Genomic DNA, 24,645 nt, shown 5'->3' with positions numbered 1-24,645 from the left:
AGAAGGGGAAATTAAAACGGGACTTTGGTCATATTTAGAAAAACAAACTGATATCCTCAAGGACACAGCAGATGCACATAAAAAAGAAGAGGTGCTGCACTGGAAATGGTCACTCAAATTTTCACAGGGCTAGGACTACTGGCAACCACCCAACGTGCCTGTAAAGCTTGTCCACTTTGTGCCTACGATAACCCTGGACAGCCCAAACCATCTCCTTTGTTAGAACCTATATACAAGGGAGGGACATACTCTGGGGAAGACTGACAACTAGACTTTACCCACATGCCACCATGTAGGAGATATAAACAAAAAAGGTATCCTAGTTGACACCTTTTCAGGATGGATTGAGGCCTTTTCTACCTACTTAGAAAAAGCTACGGAGGTAGCCAAGGTGCTCCTTATAGAAATATCATCCTCTGATTTAGACTACCCAAGTCCCTCCATACCATCTCCATTCTACATGGACACCTCAGTCTTCTGGAAAGGTCAAGAGAGCCAGCCAGGCCATAAAGCAAGCTCTGGCAAAACTTTGCCAAGAGAAATCTGACTCTTGGCTCTGATTATTTCCAATAGCTCTCATAAAGTTTGAAACACTCCCCAAGTTGAGCTAAATTTAAGCCTATTTGAGATGTTCTATGGGAGGTTGCTTCCATCATCTGATATGATAGTAGACCCAGAGATCACAAGACTCTCACAATATCTTAAAATCTAGGCCAAGTAAAAAAGGCAATATAAATGTATGGGAGCATAGTCCTGCCAGCTCCTGACTTGGAGGGACTGTCTCATGTCCACCCTGGACACTAAGTGCTCATAAAAACTTGGAAAGAAAGGAGTCCTGCAGACCAATTAAAAGCAAAATGGAAGGGCTCCTTTTCAGTGATCTTTGCTACACTCACTGCAGTAAAGGTGGCAGAGAGAGGTGGTGGGGCAGGGAGAGAGAGAGAGGGAGAGAGAAAGGGAGAGAGGGAAAACTGGATTCACCTTTCTAGGATAAAACCAGTCCCACTTGAACTTCCTGAAGAAAAAGATCATACAAAAGGAAAAAACCAGTCCTGTGAACCTCTGGGTAACTTGAGATTTCTCTTTAAAAAGCAAGACTCCAGTGCTGCTGTGGATAAGTAAACGGGATCTTGCTAAGGCCATGTCTCTCAGGCTGCTGATCTTACATTCCTCTCTGACATACATTCACCTCCATAGGAAGCATGGAAATCGGCCTTGCTCCTCATATTTGGCAAATAGTAAAATTTCTTTCTCCCATCAACCAGGCAGCTCAACAATCACTAATTCTTTTCTGATTGTCTTCTAACAGTTTTTCTCTCCAATCCAGCCCCCAAGGTGGTTAAAGAGAACGTAATTCCCATTAGGTAGAGTTGACAGCCTCTTCTAGCAGGAAGTAAATATAAGAAGACCGAGACCTCTACTCCCTCAGAACCCTATAAAGAATTATGGGGACAGCTGTCTCTCGGGGAATGAGGCAGGACGATAGGGTGTCTAAATCTAGCTGGGAAAGGAGGAATGACACATGTGCAAAATAATGATTGGAACTGCATGTGGACTTTTTACCAGGACTCAAGCAGGTTTTTGATAGAATGACCTGGACGTAATACCAGCATGGGGAATATGGGAAAGAGACCATCACCATTAAGTGCTCACTATCTTGCATCTTCATGATAGCCCGCCTATGCTGTAGGATGTGTTTTTATTTTGAATTTTCTCTCCCTTTTTACTTGGCCAAAACTTGCTCTACAGAGCCCATTTTTCCCTTATCCTTCTGTTATATGAAACATTGCCACTGTTAAAAATACTAGACATGAAAAGAAGGAAAATAAAACTCATGACCATGTGAAAACTAGTCAGTGAAGAGACCTGGAAATTGCAGAGTGATTGAATAAAAGATAATAAAACAGAGTTTAAAGGAAGAAGTTAACTAAGGAAAGATGTATAGATCTAAAAGGATTCTAAAGAAACATGCAGAGATGAAAAATCAATTTTCTGAAATTAAAAACACAGTGGATACAATGAACAGCAGACTAGCGCTGCAGAAGGAAAGGTCAGTGACATGGAAAATATTGCAAATGAAAAGTATGGAAAACACAGAAAGGAAAAATGACAAGATCAACAAAGCTTCAGTATCTTGTGGAAAAAAACATGTGATCAAACATATGTCAGTGGAATTCCAGGAGAGGGGAGATTGGATGTGGGAGAGTGAAAAAAAATACCTGGAAAAACAATGGCTGAAAATTTCTAACGAACTATAAACACAGTGACCCAAGAATCTCAGCAAATGTCAAACATGACAAAGAAAACTAGACATATTATAACTAAATTGTTCAAGATCGCTGATAAAGTTATAATCTTAAAAGCAAGCAGAGGAAAAACAATACACTGTATAGAGAGGAGCAAAGATAAGAAAGAAGCAAACTTGTGAAAAACTGTTTAAGCTGGTGTGAAATAAAATCTAAAGTGAATAACAAAGATATTTGGAAAATCCTTAAATAAGTAGGAATTAAATAATATGCTTCATAATAAGCCTTGGGTCAAAGCATACCTTACAAAAGGAATTAGAAAATAATTTCAAATAAATGGAAATGAGAAAAGAGAACATGAAATTTGTAGGTGAAGCTAATGTAGTGCCTGCAAGGAGACTAAAAAAATCCAATTCTTATATAAGAAAAGGAGAAAGGTCTTAAATCAGTGAAACTTCCTCATTAAAAAATAGAATAAAAGAGAAAATTAAGCACAAAGGGAGGAGAATGATTAAAGTGAAAATCAATGAAATGGAATATTAATACATAGTAGGAAAAAAGCAATGAAATCAAAAGTGATTTCTTGAAAAGATCAATAGAACTCATAAAAAGATAAAGAGAAAATACAGATTAGCAGCATCAGAAATAAACAAAGCGAGATGAGTATAGAACTAAGAATACAAAGCATAATAAAGGAACGGTGTGAACAGCTTTATGCTGATGAATTTGACAACTTAGATGAAATGGAGGAATTACTTAAAAGATACAAATTATGAAAGGTATTTAAAGAATATAAAATCTGAATACACCTGAATTGATTTTAAAAGATTCACTCGTAATTAAACTTTTATCCACAGGTAAAATTAGTGGCTTAGAGGCTTCACGGGTGAAACCTTTTAGATAATAAATGATGAGGCTGTTAGCAACTTATTAAGTGAGGCCAGCATTACTGTGGTAACAAAGGCATTTCACCAAAGGAAAGCAATATCAATAGTACTTATATCAAACTCAGTATCAGAAATCCTTACAAAATAGTAACATATCACATCTGGCAATACATTAAAAATGTTATACATCATGACCAAGTGGGGGTATGCTCCAAAAAGGCAATGTTACTTTAACAAATGAAATCACTAATATAATTTATTCGATTAAAGCAATACAGGAGAACTATATGATCATATCAGTAATACAGAAGGAACATTTGTTCATGATAAAACTTCCAGTACACTATGTGTGGAAAGAACTGCTCAAACTTATAGAGGCTCTACATAAAAATTCTACAGCTAACATTACACTTCATGATGTTGACAGACTGAATGCTTTTCACTTAAAGTGAAATAAGACCAAGGATGATTACTCTTGCCATTTCTATTCAACATTGTTCTTGCAGTTGTGGCCAGTGCAATAAGGTAAAGACAAGAAAAAAAGTATAGAAGTATGTAGATTTTAAAAGAAGAGGCAATACTCTCTCTTCATAGATCATATGATAATTTATATAGAAAATCCTAAAAAAAATTTATAAAAATGCAATTGAGCCAGAATGTATATTTACCAGGGTATAAGGTCAGTAAACAAAATTAATATTTTTTACATGAGGAACTATTGGAAATTTTAACTTCAATTTTGAAATTTGTGTATAAATTTGAAGTTTGAATACAAACTTTCAATTATAAGATGAATGAATCTGAAAATCAAATACATAGCATGATAATTATAGTTACAGTTAATAACAATGGACTGTATATTTAGAACTTGCTAGAAGAGTACACCTCAAGTATTTTCATTGCAAAATAAAGGAAACTGTGTGAGGTGATGGATGTGTTAATGGCTTGAATGTGGCAACCACTTCATAATGTAGATATACGCATATAGCAGAACAATGTGGAACACCTTGAATATAAGCAATTTTTATTTGTCAATTTGTACCTCAGTAAAGGTGGGGGGAGAAAGAAAATTGAATTAATGTAGTAATAACTTTTGAAAATAGTTTCCTATGTATACAGAAGGATAGCTGGGATAGCTATACTGCTGATATCTAATAGTTTATTGAAAGGAACAGTTAATGCGCAAGGATGTCTATGTAGAATACAAAATATTTTTAAAAATATTCTTACAATTCAATAATAAAAGTGCAAGAACCCAATAAAAGTTTGCAAATGACTTGAACACAATTACATAACAGAAAATATATGGATGGCCTGCAAACACAGGAGAAAATACTTAACTTATTATTTGTCACAGAAAATGCAAATTTAAAGCACTATACTGTACCGCTACACACACATTAGAAATGGCTAAAATTGTGTTGCCGAAGATACTATGAACTCTCATACATAACTGTTGGACATGTCAAATGGCACAAACAATTTGGAAAATATTTCAGCAGTTTCTTAAAAAGTTTGAGACACACTGTGTGATTTATATATTGGGTATTTATCCAAGATAAACAAAACCTTATGTCTGCACACAGAATGTATGTTATCGTTCACGGCAACTTCATTCATAGTGGCTCCCAACTGAAAACAAAGCAGATGCCCATCAGTAGATGAACATAGAAACAGGTTTTGCATATTCATACAGTGAAGTGCCGCTTTGCATTAGAAGGGAATGAGGTGAAGTGGAAATAAGGCTTGGTGGTAGAGCTTTGCCCAACATATGCAAGGTCCTGGGTTTTATCCCCAGCACTTCAACCAACCAATCAATCAATCATCAATCAGTACTGATACATGAGAAACAGAGACTCGTAAAGTCTTCTTTTTCATGCATTTTCCTTGCAAGTTTGACTGTGGTTTAGGATTCATAGCTAACTCCAAATTAATCTGAGAGAAATCTTATTTTTCAGACTTACTGAGACTTTTGTGAACTTCACTCATGTGAGGCACATGGTTGTGGTAAAAGGATAATAATGTAGGCTAGCTTTGCAGAATAATTTGCAGAAAATTTTGAACAGATATGTCATGTTAACAATCTTATAAAATTACCTGATGCTGAGTTTTCAGTGCATCATTAATGTATTACACTATAGCATGTGACCTCTTCCTGAGATGTCTGCTCCTTTTTAGTTTTTGTTTGTTTGTTTATTTTTTTGTTTTTCTTCCAGTACCAGGAATCGAACTCACGGTCTTGTGCTTGCCAAGCAGGCACTTTGCCGCTGAGCTAAATCCCCAGCCCCTGTGTCTGCTCCTTTTTAGTAATATGCTCACTGACCTGTCTGTTTCATTATTGGTACTACTGTAGCTTTAGCATAACTGAACCAACTTAACTTGCTCTGTTTTCCTCCTCTCAGTGGTCCACTAGACCCTAAAATTTGATTCCTAATTTTAAAATAGTGTAAAAAATATTATATCATGCTGTTTTATACTTGTCACCTTTTGAACTGAAGAATAATAATTTTCATGTAAGATCTGTCTAATGAGAGTAACAACTCAAGTTTAGAGATAAGGTGTGTAAAATGGAATTGCTCTGTACAATAAAGGAATGTTGAGCTAATGAGAAAAACCTGTGGTAATAAATAAATACCAGGAATCCTATTCTTAGTGAAGGGTTAATGAAAGCACTCTTATACCCAGTCATTGTGATAAAAAGAAAAATATTGGCAGAGAGAAGGAGTTATTTAATTTAAAGCTCCATTTCCTTCCCACTATAGAGTTTTTTGTAAAACCTAAATTGTGCAGTAGTGTTTGGCATGAATATATCTTTTTAAAGAAATCAAATAGAAGTTCAGTTGTACAATAGTTTAAACTTGGGGCAAATATAGGGAAAGCAAGTGGCTAAAAAGCAGAGAACAAGGGATGCTATGACCCTGAGTCACAGTTCACAGTAATAAAACATTTTTGTGGGTAAATGGTACCCGTTCACTCACTCATTTATTCAGCACAGACATAATAAACAGTTCTTTAATGTGCCAGGTTAAGGGCTGGGGTTGTGGTTGCTCACTCAGCAGACATCTCTGCAATCGTCATCTTTTAACTGAGTAACGATAGGAGATACTGAACCTGAGTCACATAAGCAACTGTAAAATACTGTGCTAGTTACTGTAAAAAAAAGCCTGATGCTGAGAAAATATGGAAGGAGGCTAAATTTGACGTAAGCACGAGGGAGGCCTACTAAAGGGAGTGAATTCAGGTCATACCTAAAGCACCAGTGGGACTGACCCTGATGAAGCCTGAGAGAATACACTAGGAATTTATTTGTTAAGATTTGAAACAATAACAGGAGGCACAAAATAGCAATGATTTGCTAGGCATAGTGGCACAGGCCTCTAATTCAGCACTTGGGAAATTGAGGCAGGAGGCTCAATCCCAGCCTGGACAATTTAGTGACTTAATGAGACTCCATCTTAAAATACAAAATAAGAAGAGCTGGGGATGTAGCTCAGTGCAAAGGCCCTGGGTTCAATCCTCAGTAGTAAAAACAATAAACAAAAGAAAACAAAAACAGTGGCTTAAAAAGGAGAGCATTTATTTCATTCTCACTTTCACAGCTTGGCATTACTCAGTCCAAGGCTGGTAGGCCCTGTCCATATGAGGATTCTTCTGTTTGTTACTCCACTGTGTAAGTCTTCTAGTCCAAAGGTTACTGCCTAGTCCAAGACAACTGTTCCAGTTCCAGCTATTTTATCAGCATTCCAGTCAGCTCAAAGAGTAGAAGGTTGAATGGGCATACGCCTTCACTTTATGGACATCTCTAACTTCTCATGGTCATAAATTAAGTATGTAGTCATACCTAGCTGGAAAATAGAGCTTTTATTTAAAGCAGACATGTACTGAATTAAAAGTTGGGATTGCATAGCTAACTGCTATTGTATTAGCATTCCAGTCAACCGAAAGATTGTTACTAAAGGCAAGGGGAAGAGGAACGTGTTTTGGGAGGCAAGTAATCTCTCCTATAGAAAACCGTCTGAGCTAAAGTAGGGGACAAATCAAGGCAAAGTCTGGGGTTTTTAAGGGAGAAACAAATGCACAGTGTTTAACTGTTACAAGCAAAGGGGAGGAAAAGTAGCAGTGACAGGACGGACTAGAGAGGCCGGTAAGGGCAGATCGGGCATTCCCTTCTGGAACAGGTTAGGAACCTTGAATGTTATCTGGAGAACAATGAAATGCTATTGAAGGCTTTTAAAGGATGAAGGTAGCATGATCACATTCTCATATGAAAAAAATTCTCAGGTCACTACGGTATATGAAGAGCAGGTTAAAGACAATATTGGAAATACATAGAAAGTTAAAGTGATGTGCCCTTTAGTATGCTAATGCACATTTATGAATTTGTCCTGAGAAAGGACGGAAAGTCTGAGAGAATGTGCACTGAATGTTTGCAGGGGAGGAGGGCTAGGAAAGCCGCACTTTGCCTTTATAATTTTTTTATTTTGAATAGTTTATTTTACAATAATCAAATATTGTTTTGGAACTTATAAAAGTCAGTAATAAAGCAATTTCATTTTTGAAAAATAAATACCTAAAGACCTGTGGCCATGCTGCAAGGCAGTCTGGATTGCACACGCATTCCGAATAGTTGTCTTCTGTTTTGGTCTCCATTTCTGAAGGCTGCTTGCTTCCTGGATGCTGTCTTTTGCTGGCTCCTGTGCATTAACAGGTCAGTCAGACTGGCTTGAACACCTGTTGTTCCCTTGAACAGTTCTAGCAATTAGAAGCTTGCTTGGGTCTAGAGTTGCAGGACTTGGATCATAAACTGGTCCCGTATTGCAAGTTTAGTAACATCCTGAATATCACTTTCTTTGCTTGTAACTAAAGGTAAACTTACTGTGTATATTGGAGTATTCTGTATCTGTAAGAATTTTATAAATTATAGAGCATCACTATACATAATTAGATAATTATGTTTTATATAATATATATATATACGATATATATGAAAATTATACACACACACACACACATCACCTCACAGGGAGATCCATTTTCTTCAGTGTTAGACGATATAATTATTCTAGGATATTTTAACTCAAATTTGTCTTTCCATGGCACTTATACATTATAATTTTTTTCCTTTGTAACAATGTATAATTGGTCTCATTTTTTCCATCTATTAATCAAGAATGCTAGTAGGCTCAAACTATATACTTTTAGGTCTATTCTCTGTAGAAGGATTTTCACATTTTTCCTGAGTTTTAGGAATACAGTTGGATCTCCAGTAAAAAAAAAAGACATTGAATTAAAGGAAAGCCTCTGAATTTATGTGTATTCATGTGGCTTCTTTTCCATATATAATTGAAGATTATATTTAGTTTTATAAAGTTTTTCCAAAGTATCTTTTAAAGAAATAAAGTTAAACATTATGGTTTTACACTGCACATTTTTATCCTGTCTTTAGGGGGCAGTGCTAAACCACTGATAGATTTCTTCATTGTTGCTAAAGTTACTGTAATAGTTAATACAAAGCAAAAGTAAAATAGCAATTGTGATATTTGTGATACAGTTATATACACTCCTTGATATTTGTAAAATTTTCTAGGTAGTCAAATGAAAATGATGGTTCATTCATTCAGTAATTTATTCAATAAATATTTATTAGGTCCCATTATGCACAGTACATTTGTATGAGATACAGGTATGAATAAGGCAATGCTTTCTTTCAAATAACTCACAATTAAATGGGGTTAGTAAGCCACACATGTATGTACAAGTGAGTATGCACAAGCACATTTTGTGTGTCAACCTCTTTCAGGATAAAGATAATAATGAAAATAGAGGTACTTATTATTTTTATGATCCAGTCACTGTCAAGCAAGTAATCTATCCCAATACAGCCCTACCAAACTAGGAGTTATTATGATGGCTACTCTTGCAGATGAGAACTTGAGGATTAATAAGGTTATGTGATCCGAGCCACAAAGCTTGGAAGTTGCAGAGTGAGGACTAAATATATCTATTTGACTTCAAAGCCAAATCTCTGCTACTGTGTCATCTCTCATTTCAAGGTGCCTATAAAATGCCATTATGCACATACACACATGAAGCACAATGCAGACTCATAAGAAAGGGGTATTGTTTCTGTTGGTAGGATATCTGGAAAATTTTATGTGAGGGTTGTACTGTCTTTGAATCTGTAGGATTATAAAAAAGTAATAGCTGAAAAGGTATTGTTTTCCACTGCACAAATAAGGCAAGTGAGGCCGACAGCAGTCATATCTACTAAATGAACCAGTGAGAGAAACAGAATTGGAATTCAGGGCTATTTGATTTTAGAGGCTAAATTCTTAAAGAGTACAATGTGCTATATATAATAGGTGGAAGATATGAACAAAAGCATAAAGCATTATTAGGCAATGGTAAATAATTCCACTTGATTGAAATCTTAGACCAGTGTGAGCTTAAAGAGCCCAAAACAGTTGACCATAAAACCTTTAAGACACATAGAAGAGACATTGTGTTAGTCGTTTTTCATTGTTGTTAGAAAATACCTGACAAACAATTTAAAAGGAGTGAACTTTTGTTTTAGTTCATGATTTTAGAGGTTTCAGTCCATGGTCAGTTGGCTGCAGGCCTGTGGCAAGGCAGAGACACTGTTTCAGAAGGGCGTGGCAGAGAAAAGCTGATCACCTGAAGAGAGCCAGATGCAGTGAGAGAAAGAGGAAGGCAGGGAGAGAGGGAGAGAAAGGGAGGCAGGGGAAGAGAGAGAGAGAGACAGAGACAGAGACAAAGAGGGAGAGAGGGAGAGAGGGAGCGAGGGAGGGAAGGAGAGAGAGAACAGAAGGGATGTGAAGGGAAGGGAAGGGAAGGGAAGGGAAAGAGCCCAAGGGGAAGGGGCTGGGAACAATGTACACCCTTCAGTGAACTGCCGGTGACTTGCTTCCTCCACCTGGGCCCCACTGCCTAACGGCCCATTCAGCTGTGAGCTCATCAGTGGATTAACCCATTGACGAGGTTAGTGCCATCATGACTTAATCACCTTCCGAACAGCCATCACCTGGCAAACAGCCCCCAGCACAGGGCCTTTGAAGGACCCTCCAGATCCAAACCACAATAGACATAAGCAGATTTTATTTTTTTTAAGAAAGAAAGAGCTTGAGGAAGCTCACAGTATAACTAGGTTTAATAATTGCAAGGTCATTAAGAAAAATAGAAAGAAATGAAATGTTGATCTAAGTCTTAGCCAGGTATGTAATGGTTTATAGTACTATGCTGTATCATCAGTGGTGTGCTAACCTCTAACTAAGCCTAAACTGGTAAAGGAGAAGCCTCTGATCATTTTGTGGATAGCAGGGATAGAGCATTGTACAGAACTTTGTTAGACTAAGATTTTAGACTTCTCAAGATTTTTTTTTTCACTGAGAGAATCTGATGGAGAAAAAATGTCAGTGTAATTGAAACCTTTTATTACTGATTGGAGAAACATGTATTTATGAAAATATGAGCTGCTATGTACCAAGTTACAGAAGATTTCACTGGCTGTCACAGATGGCAAAATGTTCTGAGGAGTATCATGTAGCAGAAACGTTAAAAAGATATCCCTTCTTTTAAGTTGCAACTACATCAGCTTGGTTTTTCTAGATATTGTGTTTTGTAGGGTGTTGTGCCAAATGAGAGGTCACACTACAGTGATTAAGAGGACTAAGGTCTAGAGGCTGGAATAAGTCTGGCAGTCTGAGTTGTATTTCTTTTTCTGCCACTTACTAGCTTTGTGACCTTGGGATTTCTTTGACATCTCTACTTTAGTTTCCCCACTTATGAAAGGATGTTTTATGGATTAAAATAATAAAAAATAGTCCTCTGACATTAAAAGTTGCTTACTAAGCTCTTAGTGTACTGATTTCCATAATGGTTGTACTAGTTTACATTGCTACCAGCAAACTAGGAGGTTCCTTTTTCACCACAGCCATGCTAGCATTTGTTATTCTTTGACTTCTTGATAATTGCCCTTCTTCTTTCTGCTATAACATGAAATCTTAGCATTATTCTAATTTGCCTTTCTCAAAATGGCCAGAGATATTGAACATTTTTTCATGTTTGTTGGCCATTCGTCCTTCTGAGAAGTATCTGTTCATTTCACTTGCACATTTCTTGGTGGAGTCTTTTATTTTGGGTAATCTAATTCGTTTGAGTTCTTTATATATTCTAGGTATTGTCCTCTAAAATATATAAATTTTAGAGATAGCCAGCAAAATTTCTCTTCCCACTTTGTAGGTTATCTCTTCACTCTGTTGGTCATTTGCTTGGCTGTATAGAGGTTTTAAAATTTTATATAATCTCATTGGTTGGTTCTTGCTATTATTTCTTGTGCAGGTGGAGTTCTGTTCAGAAAGTCCTTGCCTACACCTATGTCTTCAAGTGTTTCACCTACTTTATCTCCCTGTAGGTTCAACATTTTTGTCTTAATGTTTAAATCTCTGATCCATTTTGATTTTAGTTTAGTACATGGTGAAAGATATGGGTCCAGCTCCAATCTTCTGAAAATATATAGCCAATTATCCCAGAACCATTGTTGAATAGACTGGCTATCTTTCCTGTAACATAGGTTTTTGGCCTGTGTCAAAGATTAGGTATCTGAAGGTGTTTGGGGATGTTTCTGTCTCCTCTATTCTGTTCCATTGACCCACATATCTGTATTTGTGCCATTTTTGTCACTATTGCTTTGTGGTATAATTTGATGTCAGTTATTGTGATGCCTCCTGCTTTGCTCTTGTTGCCCAAGATGCTTTTGCTATTCTGGGTCTCTTCTGGTTCCATATGAATTTTAGGATTGACTTACCTACTTCCATGAGGAATACTATTGGTATTTTGATTGTAATTGCATTGGATTTATATCACAAAATATTGAGAGTGTGGCCATTTTTACAATACTGGGTCTGCCTATCCAGGAGCAAGGAATGTCTTTCCATTTTCTGATGTCCTCTTCAACCTCCTTCTTTAAGACTGCTGTAGTTCCATTGTAGAGGCTCCTTGGTTAGGTTAATTACTAGGTGTTTAACTTTTCCTGATGCTGTTGTGAACGGTAGTGTTTTCATCATTTCTTTTTCACTGTGTTCATTATTGGTGTTCATGAATGTTATTGATGTTTTTGTATCCTGCTACATTGTTGAAATTGGTTATTAGTTCCAAGAGTATTTTGGTGGAATTCTTTGGGTCTTGTGTACAGTATCATGTCATTTGCAAACAATGATAATGTGACTTCTTCCCTTCATATATGTATGTCTTTTATTTCTTACTCTTGCTTGATTGCCTGGTTAATGTTCGAGTACTATGTTGAAAAAAGTGGTGGATTAAGTCCTTATTCTCTTAACATGTTGCAATGGGCATTAAAGTCTAAAATATTCAAACTCCAAAATATTCAAACTCCCGAATATTCAATAGCAGGGGTCACTTTTTCTACAGAGAAGTGTGTAAACCCAGCTGTCCTGTTTCCTAAGGCAAATATGAGAAGGAAGTGGGTAGGTTGGGAATCGTCACTTACTACATACAGGTGTTAACTTAATTGCCTGCTTTTAGAGAGGCATCTCTGTGCTCAGAGTATGTGGATTCTTAAATTCATAATCCCTTTGTTTCAATGCACATAGAAAATAAAACTCTAATGTTTTGCCAGTGGTTCAGGTTTAGTTTCACTGTTGAGTGGGAAGATGTGTGAGTATAGGGGACTAATTCCTTCTCACAGGTTTCTAGCCCCAGCTACACACTGTCCCTCTGCTGGTAGCCAATCCCTCCAACGCTTCTTCCTCAGAAACACTTCACATTCTCAAGTTTAGGCCGGATACATACCACCTACCCAGCTCTTATCCAAGAGTTACACATCATTGTTTGAGAGTTTTCTTGTTATTGCTTAACTGCTCGCATCTCTCCTGTTGTCCTTGTCCTTGTAGTTTAAACATTTTTATAAATCCTTTACTGTCACTCTCCTGGACTTTGACAAGTAACAAAAAGAAATTTTTATAGTTAACATGGAAGTCTTGTTATAAACTTTAAAAATGTTGCCCCTGTTACATGTATGATGTAAAATTTTGTGACGTTTACTTCTGGTGGGAGAGTAAAGAAAGAGTTTTTAGCAATTCCTGTTTCATTCAATTTCATGTTGTCCCTCTAATTGCATTTTCCTTTGCTTTTCTTCTAAGCTTAAATTCTTGATGAGCCATGAATTTTTTTTCTTCGTTTTTGCTATTCAAATATTTTCTTGGGTCATTATGCTCTGGTCTTCATTACAAACTTCATGGTTTCTTGTCTTTCTCATCCAGTTTTTTCCTTTGCAACACAAGTAGAACAATATGTATCTTTGGTTCAGTCATGGCACAGTCAGATAACTATGCCTAGAAGTGAGGTAACTTTTGCTTGCTAAGATACAGTACAAATAATATATGGAATTTTATTGATGCTAAGATATCTAAATAACATTGATATAATATATTGGTATAATATAAATTTGATTTCAGAGAACTTCATCTACAATAAATTTGTCACCAGGAGAAGTGGAAGAAGATGATGATGATGAGAACACTTGTGGGCCCTCAGGACTCTGGGAAGCACTAACTCCTTGTAATGGATGTCGGAACCTTGGCTTTCCCATGCTTGCGCAGGTAAAGGTTTGCTTTTATTAAGGTACAGTTGAACTTAAAAATGGTTGCCTGTGTTTTTAAGGTCAACCACTTCTCCCTCAAAAATTCAGTTATCTTGTCCACTTTGTAAGTTTTCTTCAGTTAACTTGCTGTGGATGTGTGTGAATATGTAAAGACATAGTTTACATAATTTTTATTTAAAAATATTTGGTTATGATAAAGTATATCATGTTATAAGGTTTTTGAATACTTATGATCCAGAAATGTGCTATTAAAAATAAAAGGTCATGTAAAGAGAGTTACAAGTAAATATATTAGGATTGTTTAAGGGCAAGCCAATTATGTATATGTATATGTATTTTTTTTTCAGCGCAATGTAACATTATAGAATAATGTGAATATGTATCCTGCCAGGGATTTTGAGTATAATCCCGAAATGAGAGCAAGACACTAAAACATTGCCTATAAGTTTGAAATCATTTCACTATTCATTAAGTTAACTTTAATTCTATTATATTACCTTCAAATTTCTGTTGTGTTCTATGGATCATAAACCCAGAGAGGAACTGCAGAAATGAGCAAAATATTTGTTAGCAAATTTGAAGATGCAGTAAAAATTTCTACACAAGATGAGAAAGAACGTAATACAAAAGAATTTAATATTAAAAGGTTATTTACATAGAGCATGTGTGGAAAAAATAGGCTAGGACGGGTAATAATTCACAGTGATTGTCCAGAAAAGTGTTATATCTCAAAATTTTTTCGGTTTTCAACAAATATGAAGTGTTTGAATTGTTGACTTCATGTCAGAATCATAGCCACTCAAATGCCAATATTAATTTTTTGTTGAAAGCTAAATTAGTTATTCAGAGAAATACATAGCACTTAAAAATCTCTTCATAGGATTTTAAGGTAGTTTATTTTAATGTTTACAGAATTTTTGTCAATATATCCATAAAGGTGGAAACCCAATCCTTTGATTCTCAAAATCTGTGGTCAATAGCTGCACATTTCCTTGTATACAGTCAGAATAGTTGAGTGAGTCAATGCACAATATTTATTTTCTAAGGTTTCTTGTTTCCACTTTAAATTTTTTGCCCATAGTATAGAGTTTTTACCTTATATCTACTTAGATAAAATGTAAAAAAGACTAACAAGCATAAGTTTTATTTTATTTGTATGCTCTTATGTTCTTATAATATTGAATGTATTTATTTATTTCTTAATAAAATTAATGTCTTTGTAAGAATATATATTTTAATCATTACTGTAAGATATAATAGAAAGTAGAATTCTTGGAACAAAGTAAAATATTAAGGATTCTTACTATAGCCATTAGACTGCTTTGCTAATCTAAAGATCATCAATAATATTACATCTACTTCTTGAAGACTTTACTAATATTTACATTTTAACTTTCAAAATTTTATTATTTTATTAGGTTTGCTAGTGACTTGCTTTTGCTTTATAATTTTTTAATATTACATTTTTATCTTTTGCTCTTTTTCTGTAGAGACTGGTATTGCTTCTATAAATTTATTACTTCCTCAAATATTTTAGGTATTTATAGGTTTTAGTAGTTATATTTGCCACAAAATGTTTTTGGGTCTGTAGCTTTTCTTTAGTCTTTGTATATGTGTGTGTGTGTGTGTGTGTGTGAGTGCAAGCATAGGTATGTTGTATAATTTTCTTAAGTATCAAACTCATTGTTTGTTATTTTTTTCTCTTTAAAAAATTCATTTAGGTTCTCAAAGCTACTTTTAGTTTAATATATAGTATCTTATTTAGGATTTTTTAAAGTCTGAATTACAAATGCGACTCTATATTGATTTTCACTTACTGTTATCTAATTTTTCTAGGACTTCACATTGAGTAATAACTCATACTCTTCTAATCATATTTCATCCTGTATATTTTGGATCTACTTCTGAAATCTTGTTTATTTTTGCTTTCTTAATATGTAAGCAACATGACTCAGCATTTACATTATTACTTTGTGTTATACTTTCAACCTATTAGCTGACTTGAATGCTTACTTTCTAAAATTTATATTTTATAATTACTATGTCAAGTTTTAAAAGTATGCCTATTAGGATTTAAAATATATATGTATTTATATTTCAGACTGTTCTTAAGGTAATACTTCTGCCTCAGTCACTGGAGTGCTGGGATTATAGTCATGAACCACCACACCTGGGTACTCTATTCAGTATAGAAATTTACCTCAGATAAAGTAGTCTTTCTTTAATCTAGATTTAACCTAACAAATGAAGAGAGGGATTCTTTTACTAATGTTCTTCTCACTATGAATTCTTAAAAATGTGTGTATGTATTTCTGGGATTATTACTGTTTGTGGGATCTCTTTGGGCATGTGTGTGTATTTATCTACCATGTATGTGTATATTTTAATTGCAAACTTATATTGAGAAGTTTTATAGTTTTGTGATTAAGAATATACATACATAAGTATTTATGTCTACAAAACCTGAAGCATCTTTGAACTTGACTTATTTAGTTTACTGTTAAGGATTTTCTGGACATAATGGTTCAGCCATTCACAAACAGTAATTTTAAGATCTAATTTTATTATTCACTTTTAATTCATTTAATATTTTGCATACTGTTTGATGAAAAGAGGTGATCAGATATCTGTTGTTTTAGAATTTTGAGAAAACTGTAATAATATCTGGTGATAATGAGCATCAGGATTTGTAATCAGAAGTAGAATGAAACAATACGTAACAGAAGAATTTAAATTTAAAAAGAGATTGATTCAGTGCTCTTAATAATCCTCCATTAAGTGACTAGTCAAGGACTTCAATGTGGGAAGTGTACTTGAATAGTCCTTGAATACAAAGACAGTGAGTTCCTTCCTACAAAGAACTTACAGTATCATTTTAAAATTTGTTAAGGGACTTATCAGCATCTAATGAAATGTATTGAAATGAAATTTCACATCATAACAAACAATTTTTACTGTAAAAATTTGAAGGTTTTTTGAATATTTTCATTTGAAAGTATTCACCCCAAACTAATCCATTTTATGAGTAGATGCAATTTCTCAATAATATAATCTTAGAATTTACAAAACTAAAAATCCAAGCTGCAAAATAGTTTTCATATTTGGAAGGCATTTCTTCATGTCTCAAACATATTTGGAGACCACAAGAAATCAGTAAGCTATAAGCATTATGTGTTTAAAGCTTCATGGTAAGTCATTTCCTTCTGGTCTGCTTATAGGAGCCTGTGGGATTAGTGTGACTAATATGGTTGTATGTAAATTTTTATAAACCCAGATTTTTAACGTTAAAATATTGTATTTTGCATTAATATCTCTTTCTTTAATGGAATATGATAAATATTTACCAAATATCTTTTATATTCAAAGCATAGTAATAACCTTCAGAATGTATGAATATGTGGAAAAATATAAATTTAATTGGGAGCCAGATTATCCTGGATACTGGTGTATCATTTTTAGACTGAGACAAAGTGTTCACTTGCAGAATTAGAACATTGGCCTAATTTCCAGTTTTTGCTAGATTTTGAATTGATCCTGCATTCAGATCTCTTCTTCTGTCTGTCTCCAAGAATACTAAAATTGCAATGAATAGGCTAAAAGATGGGCACTTTGGTGTTCATGCTTATGAATATATTATACAACATTTTGTCCTTTCATTGTGATTAGACTGAAATTGCCCCAAGAAATTCTTTTCAAACTCATGAAAATTTAGATTTCTAAATATCATTAGGAGACTAAAATTCTTAGAAAATACTAAGATTTAACATCAATAGAAATTTTATACAATAATTTCAAAGCAGTTAAGTAAGACTTAAATTGGACAAAAAGTAGAAGGGCATGATTTTTTTGAGTTCTTTATATATTCTAGATATTAGTCTTTTGCCTGAGGAACAACTGGCAAAAGTTTTTCTGTGGGTTGTCTTTTCACTTTGTTCATGATTTCTTTTGCTGTGCAAAAGCTTTTTAATAAGATGAAGTCCTAGTTGTTGATTCTTTGTAATATAACCAGTGCGATTGGGGTCTGTTCATAAAGTCTTTACCTACACTTGTCTTGAAGAGTTCTACCTATTCTCTCTGCCAGCAGATTTATTGTTTTTGTTTTGATATTTAGATCTTCCATTTATTTTGATTTTAGTGCTGCGAATGGTGAGAGACATGGGTCTAGTTTTAGTCTTCAGCATGTGGAAAGCCAGTTTCTCCAGCATCATTTATTAAAGAGGCTATCTTTCTTCCAGTGAATGTGTTTGGTCCTTTTGTCCAAGATAAGGTGGCTGAGTGGTTTGGAGTTGTTTGTGCATCTTCTAATCTGTTCCACTGATCCTTGGGTTTGTTTTTTTTTTGCCACTACCATGCTGGTTTTTTTTTTTTGTTGTTGTTTTTTTAATAGCTTTGTACTGTAGCTTTGTACTGTAATTTCAAATCAGGGATTGTGATGTCTCCTATCTTGCCTTTGTTGCCTGGAAATGTTTTTGCTATTCTAGGAATTTTGTGGCTCTAAATAAATTTTAGGGTTGTTTTCTCTACATCTATGAGGTATATCATCAGCATTTAGATCAGGACTGCATTAAATCTGTGTAACAATTTTGGGAGTGTGACCATTTTCACTGTGTTGGTCTTTCCTACCCAAGAATAAGGGATATCTTTTCATTTTCTGATATCCTCTTTAATCTCCTTTTTCTAGAATATATAAACAACTCAAGAAAATCAGATCTTCTCAAATTTAAAGACCCAATCAAAAAATGGGCATCTGAGATGAATACACACTTCTCAGATGAAGAAGTATGAACAGAAAATAAATATGTTGAAAAAATGTTCAATATTACTGGTCATTTGAGAGATACAAATTGAAACAATGATGAGATTCCATTTCATTCCAGAAAAAATGGCTGTTATCAAGAAATCAACCAATAACAACTGCTGACAAGGCTTTGGGGAAAAAGTAATGCTTCCCCACTGTTGGTGGGAGTGTAGACTGGTGCAACCACTGTGGAGATCACTGTGGAGATTCCTCAAAAAACTAAAATTGGAGATTCCATTTGACCCAGCTATTCCCTTTCTTGGTATCTTCCTGAAACAATTAGGAGCGTCATAACACAGTGATATAGGCACCCTCATGTTTATAGCAGCACAGTTGTAATAGCTAAATCTTGGGAATAGCCCAAATCCCCATCAGCTGATGAATGGATAAAGATGATTTTTTTAAATGCAATGGAGTACTACTCACCCATAACAAAGAATAAGATTGAAACATGTCTAGGTAGATGAATGTACCTTGAGACAATACTCTTAAGTGAAATAAATCATACAAGCATGTGTAAATATCACATTGTTTCTCTGGTGTGAGAAACTGAAAGTGTAAGTAAGGACCAAAATCTATATCATGAAATAGGAAGAAAATGTTCAAATAAGAAAAGGAACTGGCGGGGGGCAGGAGGGGGAAAGGAAGGAAGGGAAAAGAAAGAAAATGAGAAAAGAAGGCAAAACTGGAAATGGGTTTTTTAAATAAGGAGGGCAAGGGGAATTAAATGGAGGGTAGGGGAATGGGAAATAAAGAAGAAGCAAGATAGCTCATGTACAGGTACAAATTCCCTATGATGAGTGTGATCATTTTGTATATCTAATATGTACCAATAACCTTAGTTAATTAAAAAAATAGAAGGGCAAATGATGCAGGCTGTTTTAGAAACTATGATGAAATTCCGTTCTGTTTCACAGCACCCCAGACCATAATAATTGCTACCATTTACACAGCGCCTGCTCTGTGCCCAATATTTCACATGTGTAATTTCTCATTTTCCAGGTAAATGTTTAAGGCAGGAAATAGTCAGTGCTGTGACTTTTAAAACCTATGCTGTCAGGCCATTTTCCTGGTGTCATTTACATTTTTCTGCTTTTTATTGATTGCCTTTATTCCGGGTTATATACCGTATTTCCCAAGTTTTAGACTTCTCTTTGGAAAGGCTCATATCTTTGAAAGTCACCTTCAACATTTTATTTTGTCTTCTATTCATTTAATCACAGATATAAAGTTAAGGGAAGTCAAAGACAGGTCAGAGCCTGATCATAAGTTGCCATTAGTTTTATTGCTATTCTTCCTGTTTTATAGGGCAAATGTTGTTACAGCAGAAAATTTGAGTTCATCAATTATATTATGGTGAATGATACTGCTTGCCTCCATAGACTTAGATGATGTCCGCTTCTGCACCATGAATAGTATGGGGCTTTGAGGCTCTTTACTAAGGAGGTAATCCTGCTAGGGGGAGACCAGCTGGCTTCCATCCCACTCACTCATGTAGACTTCACTCTGTAAGGCAGAGATGAAGAAGAGTCTGGGTAGTGAATGTTTACTTCATTTTGCAGCAGGCTTGCCCCAGTAGCCTCTGTGCTTGCAATCACCATACTCATGCTGCTGTCTTGGGAGAAGCTAGCAGCTCCTGCTGTGTGTTTGAAATTATTGTTAGAGGACAAGAACGTGCTTGCAACCCATTCCACAAGACACATGGGCAGCACCTACTGCGGCCATGCTGGCTGGGCTTTTTCCTGGAGCTAGGAGAGCTGCTCTGAGCAGTGTCTGTTTTTCTCCTGAGTTTGTAGGCTCGGTTGCAGTCACATTCACAGCACCTGCCACGATGCTTATTGTCACCATTACTCCTGCTGCTATCCTTGTCCCTTTGTCAGGTAATGTGACTGCAGCCGTATGTGAACTTTTCAATGCAGTGTATGTGGAAAGCATATTGGATTGATTTGTTCCTAGAATAACCAAAATAAGTGACCCCAAATAGTTCAGAGTTCATGTGAAGGGCCCCTGATAGAGACTTGATGTTTACCCCTCCAAAGATCTTCACAGAGTGTGTCTGGAGGGAGAACAAATAAGTGATGTAAATAAAGTGACAGCAGCAAGTCTCCCTACTCTTTCTGTAGCTAAGGAAAAATTTAATGATATGTAAGATATATATATATATATATATATATATATAACAGTCACAGGGAAACATTATGTCCCATAGCATATCAGCCTACCTCGGTTAGAGTAGCATGTACTGAAGAACTGATAGGAGAGTCAGCGTGCTGTGGATGGCACTGCAGCATTGCATATGAAATTAAAAGTTGCTGACAGCAAATAAATCTCTGAAATTCAGATTTGGGAAAAATTTTGGAGAAACATTAGGAATTGTCCCAACGTACCACGGCCTCCAATTGGAGGCCCACTTGGCCTTGAGTCCTTCCAAAGATGATGCCTTTTCCAGGGAAGCCCCAGCTCTAAAGACTGTGCCATTCCCAAAGCATGCTGACCCCATCTTCAGTCTCTGTAAAGTCTTACTACTGGGTTTCTGTCCTTTTCCTCAGGTACAGCTACATTCACTGTGCCCCCAGATGGAATGCCTGTATGGCTGTGAGCTTCCACCGGGGGCCTCAAGATTTAAACAGAGTTTTCCCAGTGAATAAAACGATCTCTTTTATCTGAAGGGGACACAGGTGAAGGTGTAAAGAGTGACAGTAGACTGAGTTTTATGTGACTGTAATTTGTGATTATCTTCACGAACTTCAAGAGAAGCAGCCTGGTTAGTTCTGAGGGCTGTGTAGGCTTGTCATTGCTTTGCTAAGTGGCAAGGCCACATCTGGCATAATCATCACAGATGGCAACTGATTGGGCAGCAGCATGACATCAGGTAGCATAAGGTTAAGGCTAGTGCCAGCAGCGGTCATTTGGGCAGGCTTGTGTGTGTCGCTCAGGTCTCCCCATTTGCTGATCTAGATAAATTCACTCTCATACGTCAGGGAATACCTGAATATGGTATCCAACCCATGGAGGAGTTATACATGCCCAGCCTTGAGTCACTTTGTTCTGTGTAATACGGTCCATAAACTGGTGTCAAGACAGCTCCTAGGGGCTGCTTCACGCTTTAAGTGTGTTGTGTTTCTCTGGCCTCTCTGACAGGTAGGCAAGTGGTTGTCTCCTGCAGGCTTTTTTTTTTTTTTTTTTTTTTTGGGGTCCCTGAGTAACTGAGGACCTTATGAAAAAATGTTTAGTGACTGCTGAGTGCCAGAGAGAGTTGGGCCCTTAAATACAGATGATGCCCTGCCCGGTGCTTGGAGATGTGGCAGGATGAAGATGTAATGGCCCTCACAGATGTCAGGATGTGCAAATGTCGGTGTTCACTTGGGAGGATACTGTGCTTGAAGCCTGACCCTCTGGTTCACAACAACCTGCTCTTTGATTCCGTAACTGTAACCACCAATCATAATGTCAGTAGTCCTCGCCTTCTGAAACTGAAGCATCCATCTCCCCCTAAGTAACCCTGCAGGACTGCTGTTATCCTCTTATCCATTGTGACCTGTCCCCATCACACACACCCCTTTATCTTTGTCATCCAGCAGTGCCTCTCAGGGCAGGGACTTCATCCTCTTTATCCCACCCTCCTCCCCTCCTTGCCACCTACCATGCCTTAGCAAGTCATTCCTTCCTGCCAAGGGACCCATCTACTGACTTTAGTGCATACTGCTAGTAGCAAATTGCTTTCAAAAAAGATTGGGTGAACTTTCACCCAAACTTTCAAAAAGATTGGGTGAACTTAAGTATAAGAGTTTAAAATATATATATTCTATGCATTCTTTTACCCAGCATCTCCAATTGCAAACATTTGCCTTAGAGACAGTTGGCCAAGCTATTAAACAGGTTAATACAAGATGTTCATCAGTGTTTATTGTAGCATATATGAGATTAATGTGTATAAACAAGATTCATATCTTATAAGAGAGGATTGGTTAAATAAATTATGGAGCATTTTGTCATAGAATGCTCTGCAGCCACAAAAATGATTTTGCAATTCTCTAGTTTCATGAAAAGATATCTCTTTTCTCTTAAAGAAAAAGAGCAAACAAACATTTCAAATGAGTAATAAAAATGTTTTTCAATTTATATAAAATCTGTGTGTATCTTTTTGGATAGGAATTATATTTCATGACATATTTATCTTTGGTGAAATTTTTATTTCTTCTTTATACTTTTGATTTTTGTTAGAAAAATTTTATTTCTGTTACTGGGAAAAGTAAAGCTATTTTCATTAACAACGTCTGTTTTTATAGCCACAATAAGTTTTATGTTTTGACCCACCCTCACATTGCTAATGATATTTTTAAGTGTTTACTTAAACCCTGCCTATAGAATAAAAAGAGACTTGAACACCATGTTTATGCTCTATTGTTTGCCTACTATCAGACTGTGGAGGAAAAGTGGAGAATTTTGCCAGCTGTTCTACATATTATCAACTCAATAGTTTATTATACAAATATTGACATTGCAGTAGACATAGTAACATATCTGTACCAAATACAAAGCCATATTTATTCTAACTTGTTCTACAAGTCAGCAAAACATGCCTTCTTCTCTCCATATCAAAATGTGTGGTTGTTTCTGATAATATGAACATTTTTATTTTTGGAAGGCCTACTGCATATGAATAGTATTTCTCAGTGACATTTGCAAAGTTCTTTTATCTTCATTTCCATTTCAAGTTTGTTACTTATAATTAGCAGAAACAACAGAATTAATGTACATCTAGTAGAATAACATTTTAAAAACAGCCAAGTTGTCTTGGTGTTTTTTGACAGGAACAACTGGATAGCAGAATTAGATGTAGTATAACTTAATTTAGGCAGTTTATAAAAATTACAGATATACCGATTTTCTTAAAAGCATTTTTATGTTATGCATATGTATGATGAGATATTTATCTTAGGGTTTCATGAGAACACTGAGTTAATTCCCTTGTCTCCAGGGAAACCAGAAACCATTTATGTGTAGAACTTACAGACTTTCAGATTTTCCAAACCAATTATTTGACCAACAAGAGTAGGATTTTTTTTTTTTTTTATTTGACGTGATCACCACAATATAGAGCTGTCTGGCAAACACGTCTCTCCTTTCTTGAATTCAATGAATTTTATCTGAAATTACTCTAGCTATTTAGACAACTATCGTAATGACATGTGCATCAATACTTGAGAAGCTCAGATATTAAAATTAAAACCTACCTGAACGTATGTGAGATTAAGAATCTTTTTATATAAATGCAGCACTTTCTATGCTTGTTCTCAAGGCAGATTTCAATGCCGTTAATCACTAGATATTCTTAGAAATGTGCTCTTTCTCCTGTAGATTTTGTGTCACTAGGTTAATCATTTAACCTCCTTGGGCTTCATTTTTTTCATCCTTGAAATTGAAATGACCTTTTAGGTGTCTTTTAACTTAGAATAGTTATGGTTTGGGATACAGGTTTAATTTTCTCTCCTGTAATAAAACTACTAATACTTTGGAAATAGTATGAAAATAATAATAACAATAATAATGATGATAAAGTCAAGGCATTACTCAAATTGTAACAGCTTTGAAAATTGTGTAATTCTATGTAATCTTAATACTATTAATAGTATTAATAGTTAATTAGTTAATAGTATTAATAGTATTAATAGTATTAATAGTATTAATAGTATTAATAGTATTAATAGTATTAATACTTAATACATTGTTGAATTTCTTCTTTTTCCTGAAACCTTTGAAGGAATATCTCATCATACAATTTAAAATGTGGAAATGACAAAATATTAGTTAGGTGGGCAGTCAGTAGGGGCAATGCTTCAAACAGTTTAATTGAAAATACAGGTTAAACACTTTAGACAGCATTCAGTAATGAGTATGGCTGTGGTAGACAGAAGAATTTTTCTCAAAGTAATTGACATGCTAATCTTCACAACCCTTGAGTGTGTCCCAGACAAAAGGACTCTGCAGATGGGGTTCAGGATCTTGAGATGGGGATAGTATCTGTGTTATGTGGGTGGGCCCAGTGGTCTTTATCAGAGGAACTGAGGAGAA

General features: G+C 35.5%; 1 protein-coding gene across 2 annotated transcripts in view; it reads left to right on the top strand.

The window, feature by feature from the left end:
* The window catches only part of Anks1b (ankyrin repeat and sterile alpha motif domain containing 1B), a gene marked incomplete at its 5' end in the record, with an annotated part of 1,074,464 nt that overhangs the window by 270,346 nt on the left and 779,473 nt on the right, over positions 1-24,645 (top strand). For both annotated transcript variants that reach the window (XM_005374511.2, XM_013518589.1), the window contains 1 exon segment: positions 13,627-13,770. In XM_005374511.2, coding sequence (XP_005374568.1) covers positions 13,627-13,770 — 144 coding nt within the window.

This window comes from Chinchilla lanigera, unplaced genomic scaffold, assembly GCF_000276665.1.
Source record: "Chinchilla lanigera isolate Chin_1 unplaced genomic scaffold, ChiLan1.0 scaffold00004, whole genome shotgun sequence".
NCBI lineage: Eukaryota > Metazoa > Chordata > Mammalia > Rodentia > Chinchillidae > Chinchilla > Chinchilla lanigera.
The sequence above is the reverse complement of the archived record's forward strand: the minus strand, read 5'-3'. Positions and strand labels throughout refer to the sequence as shown.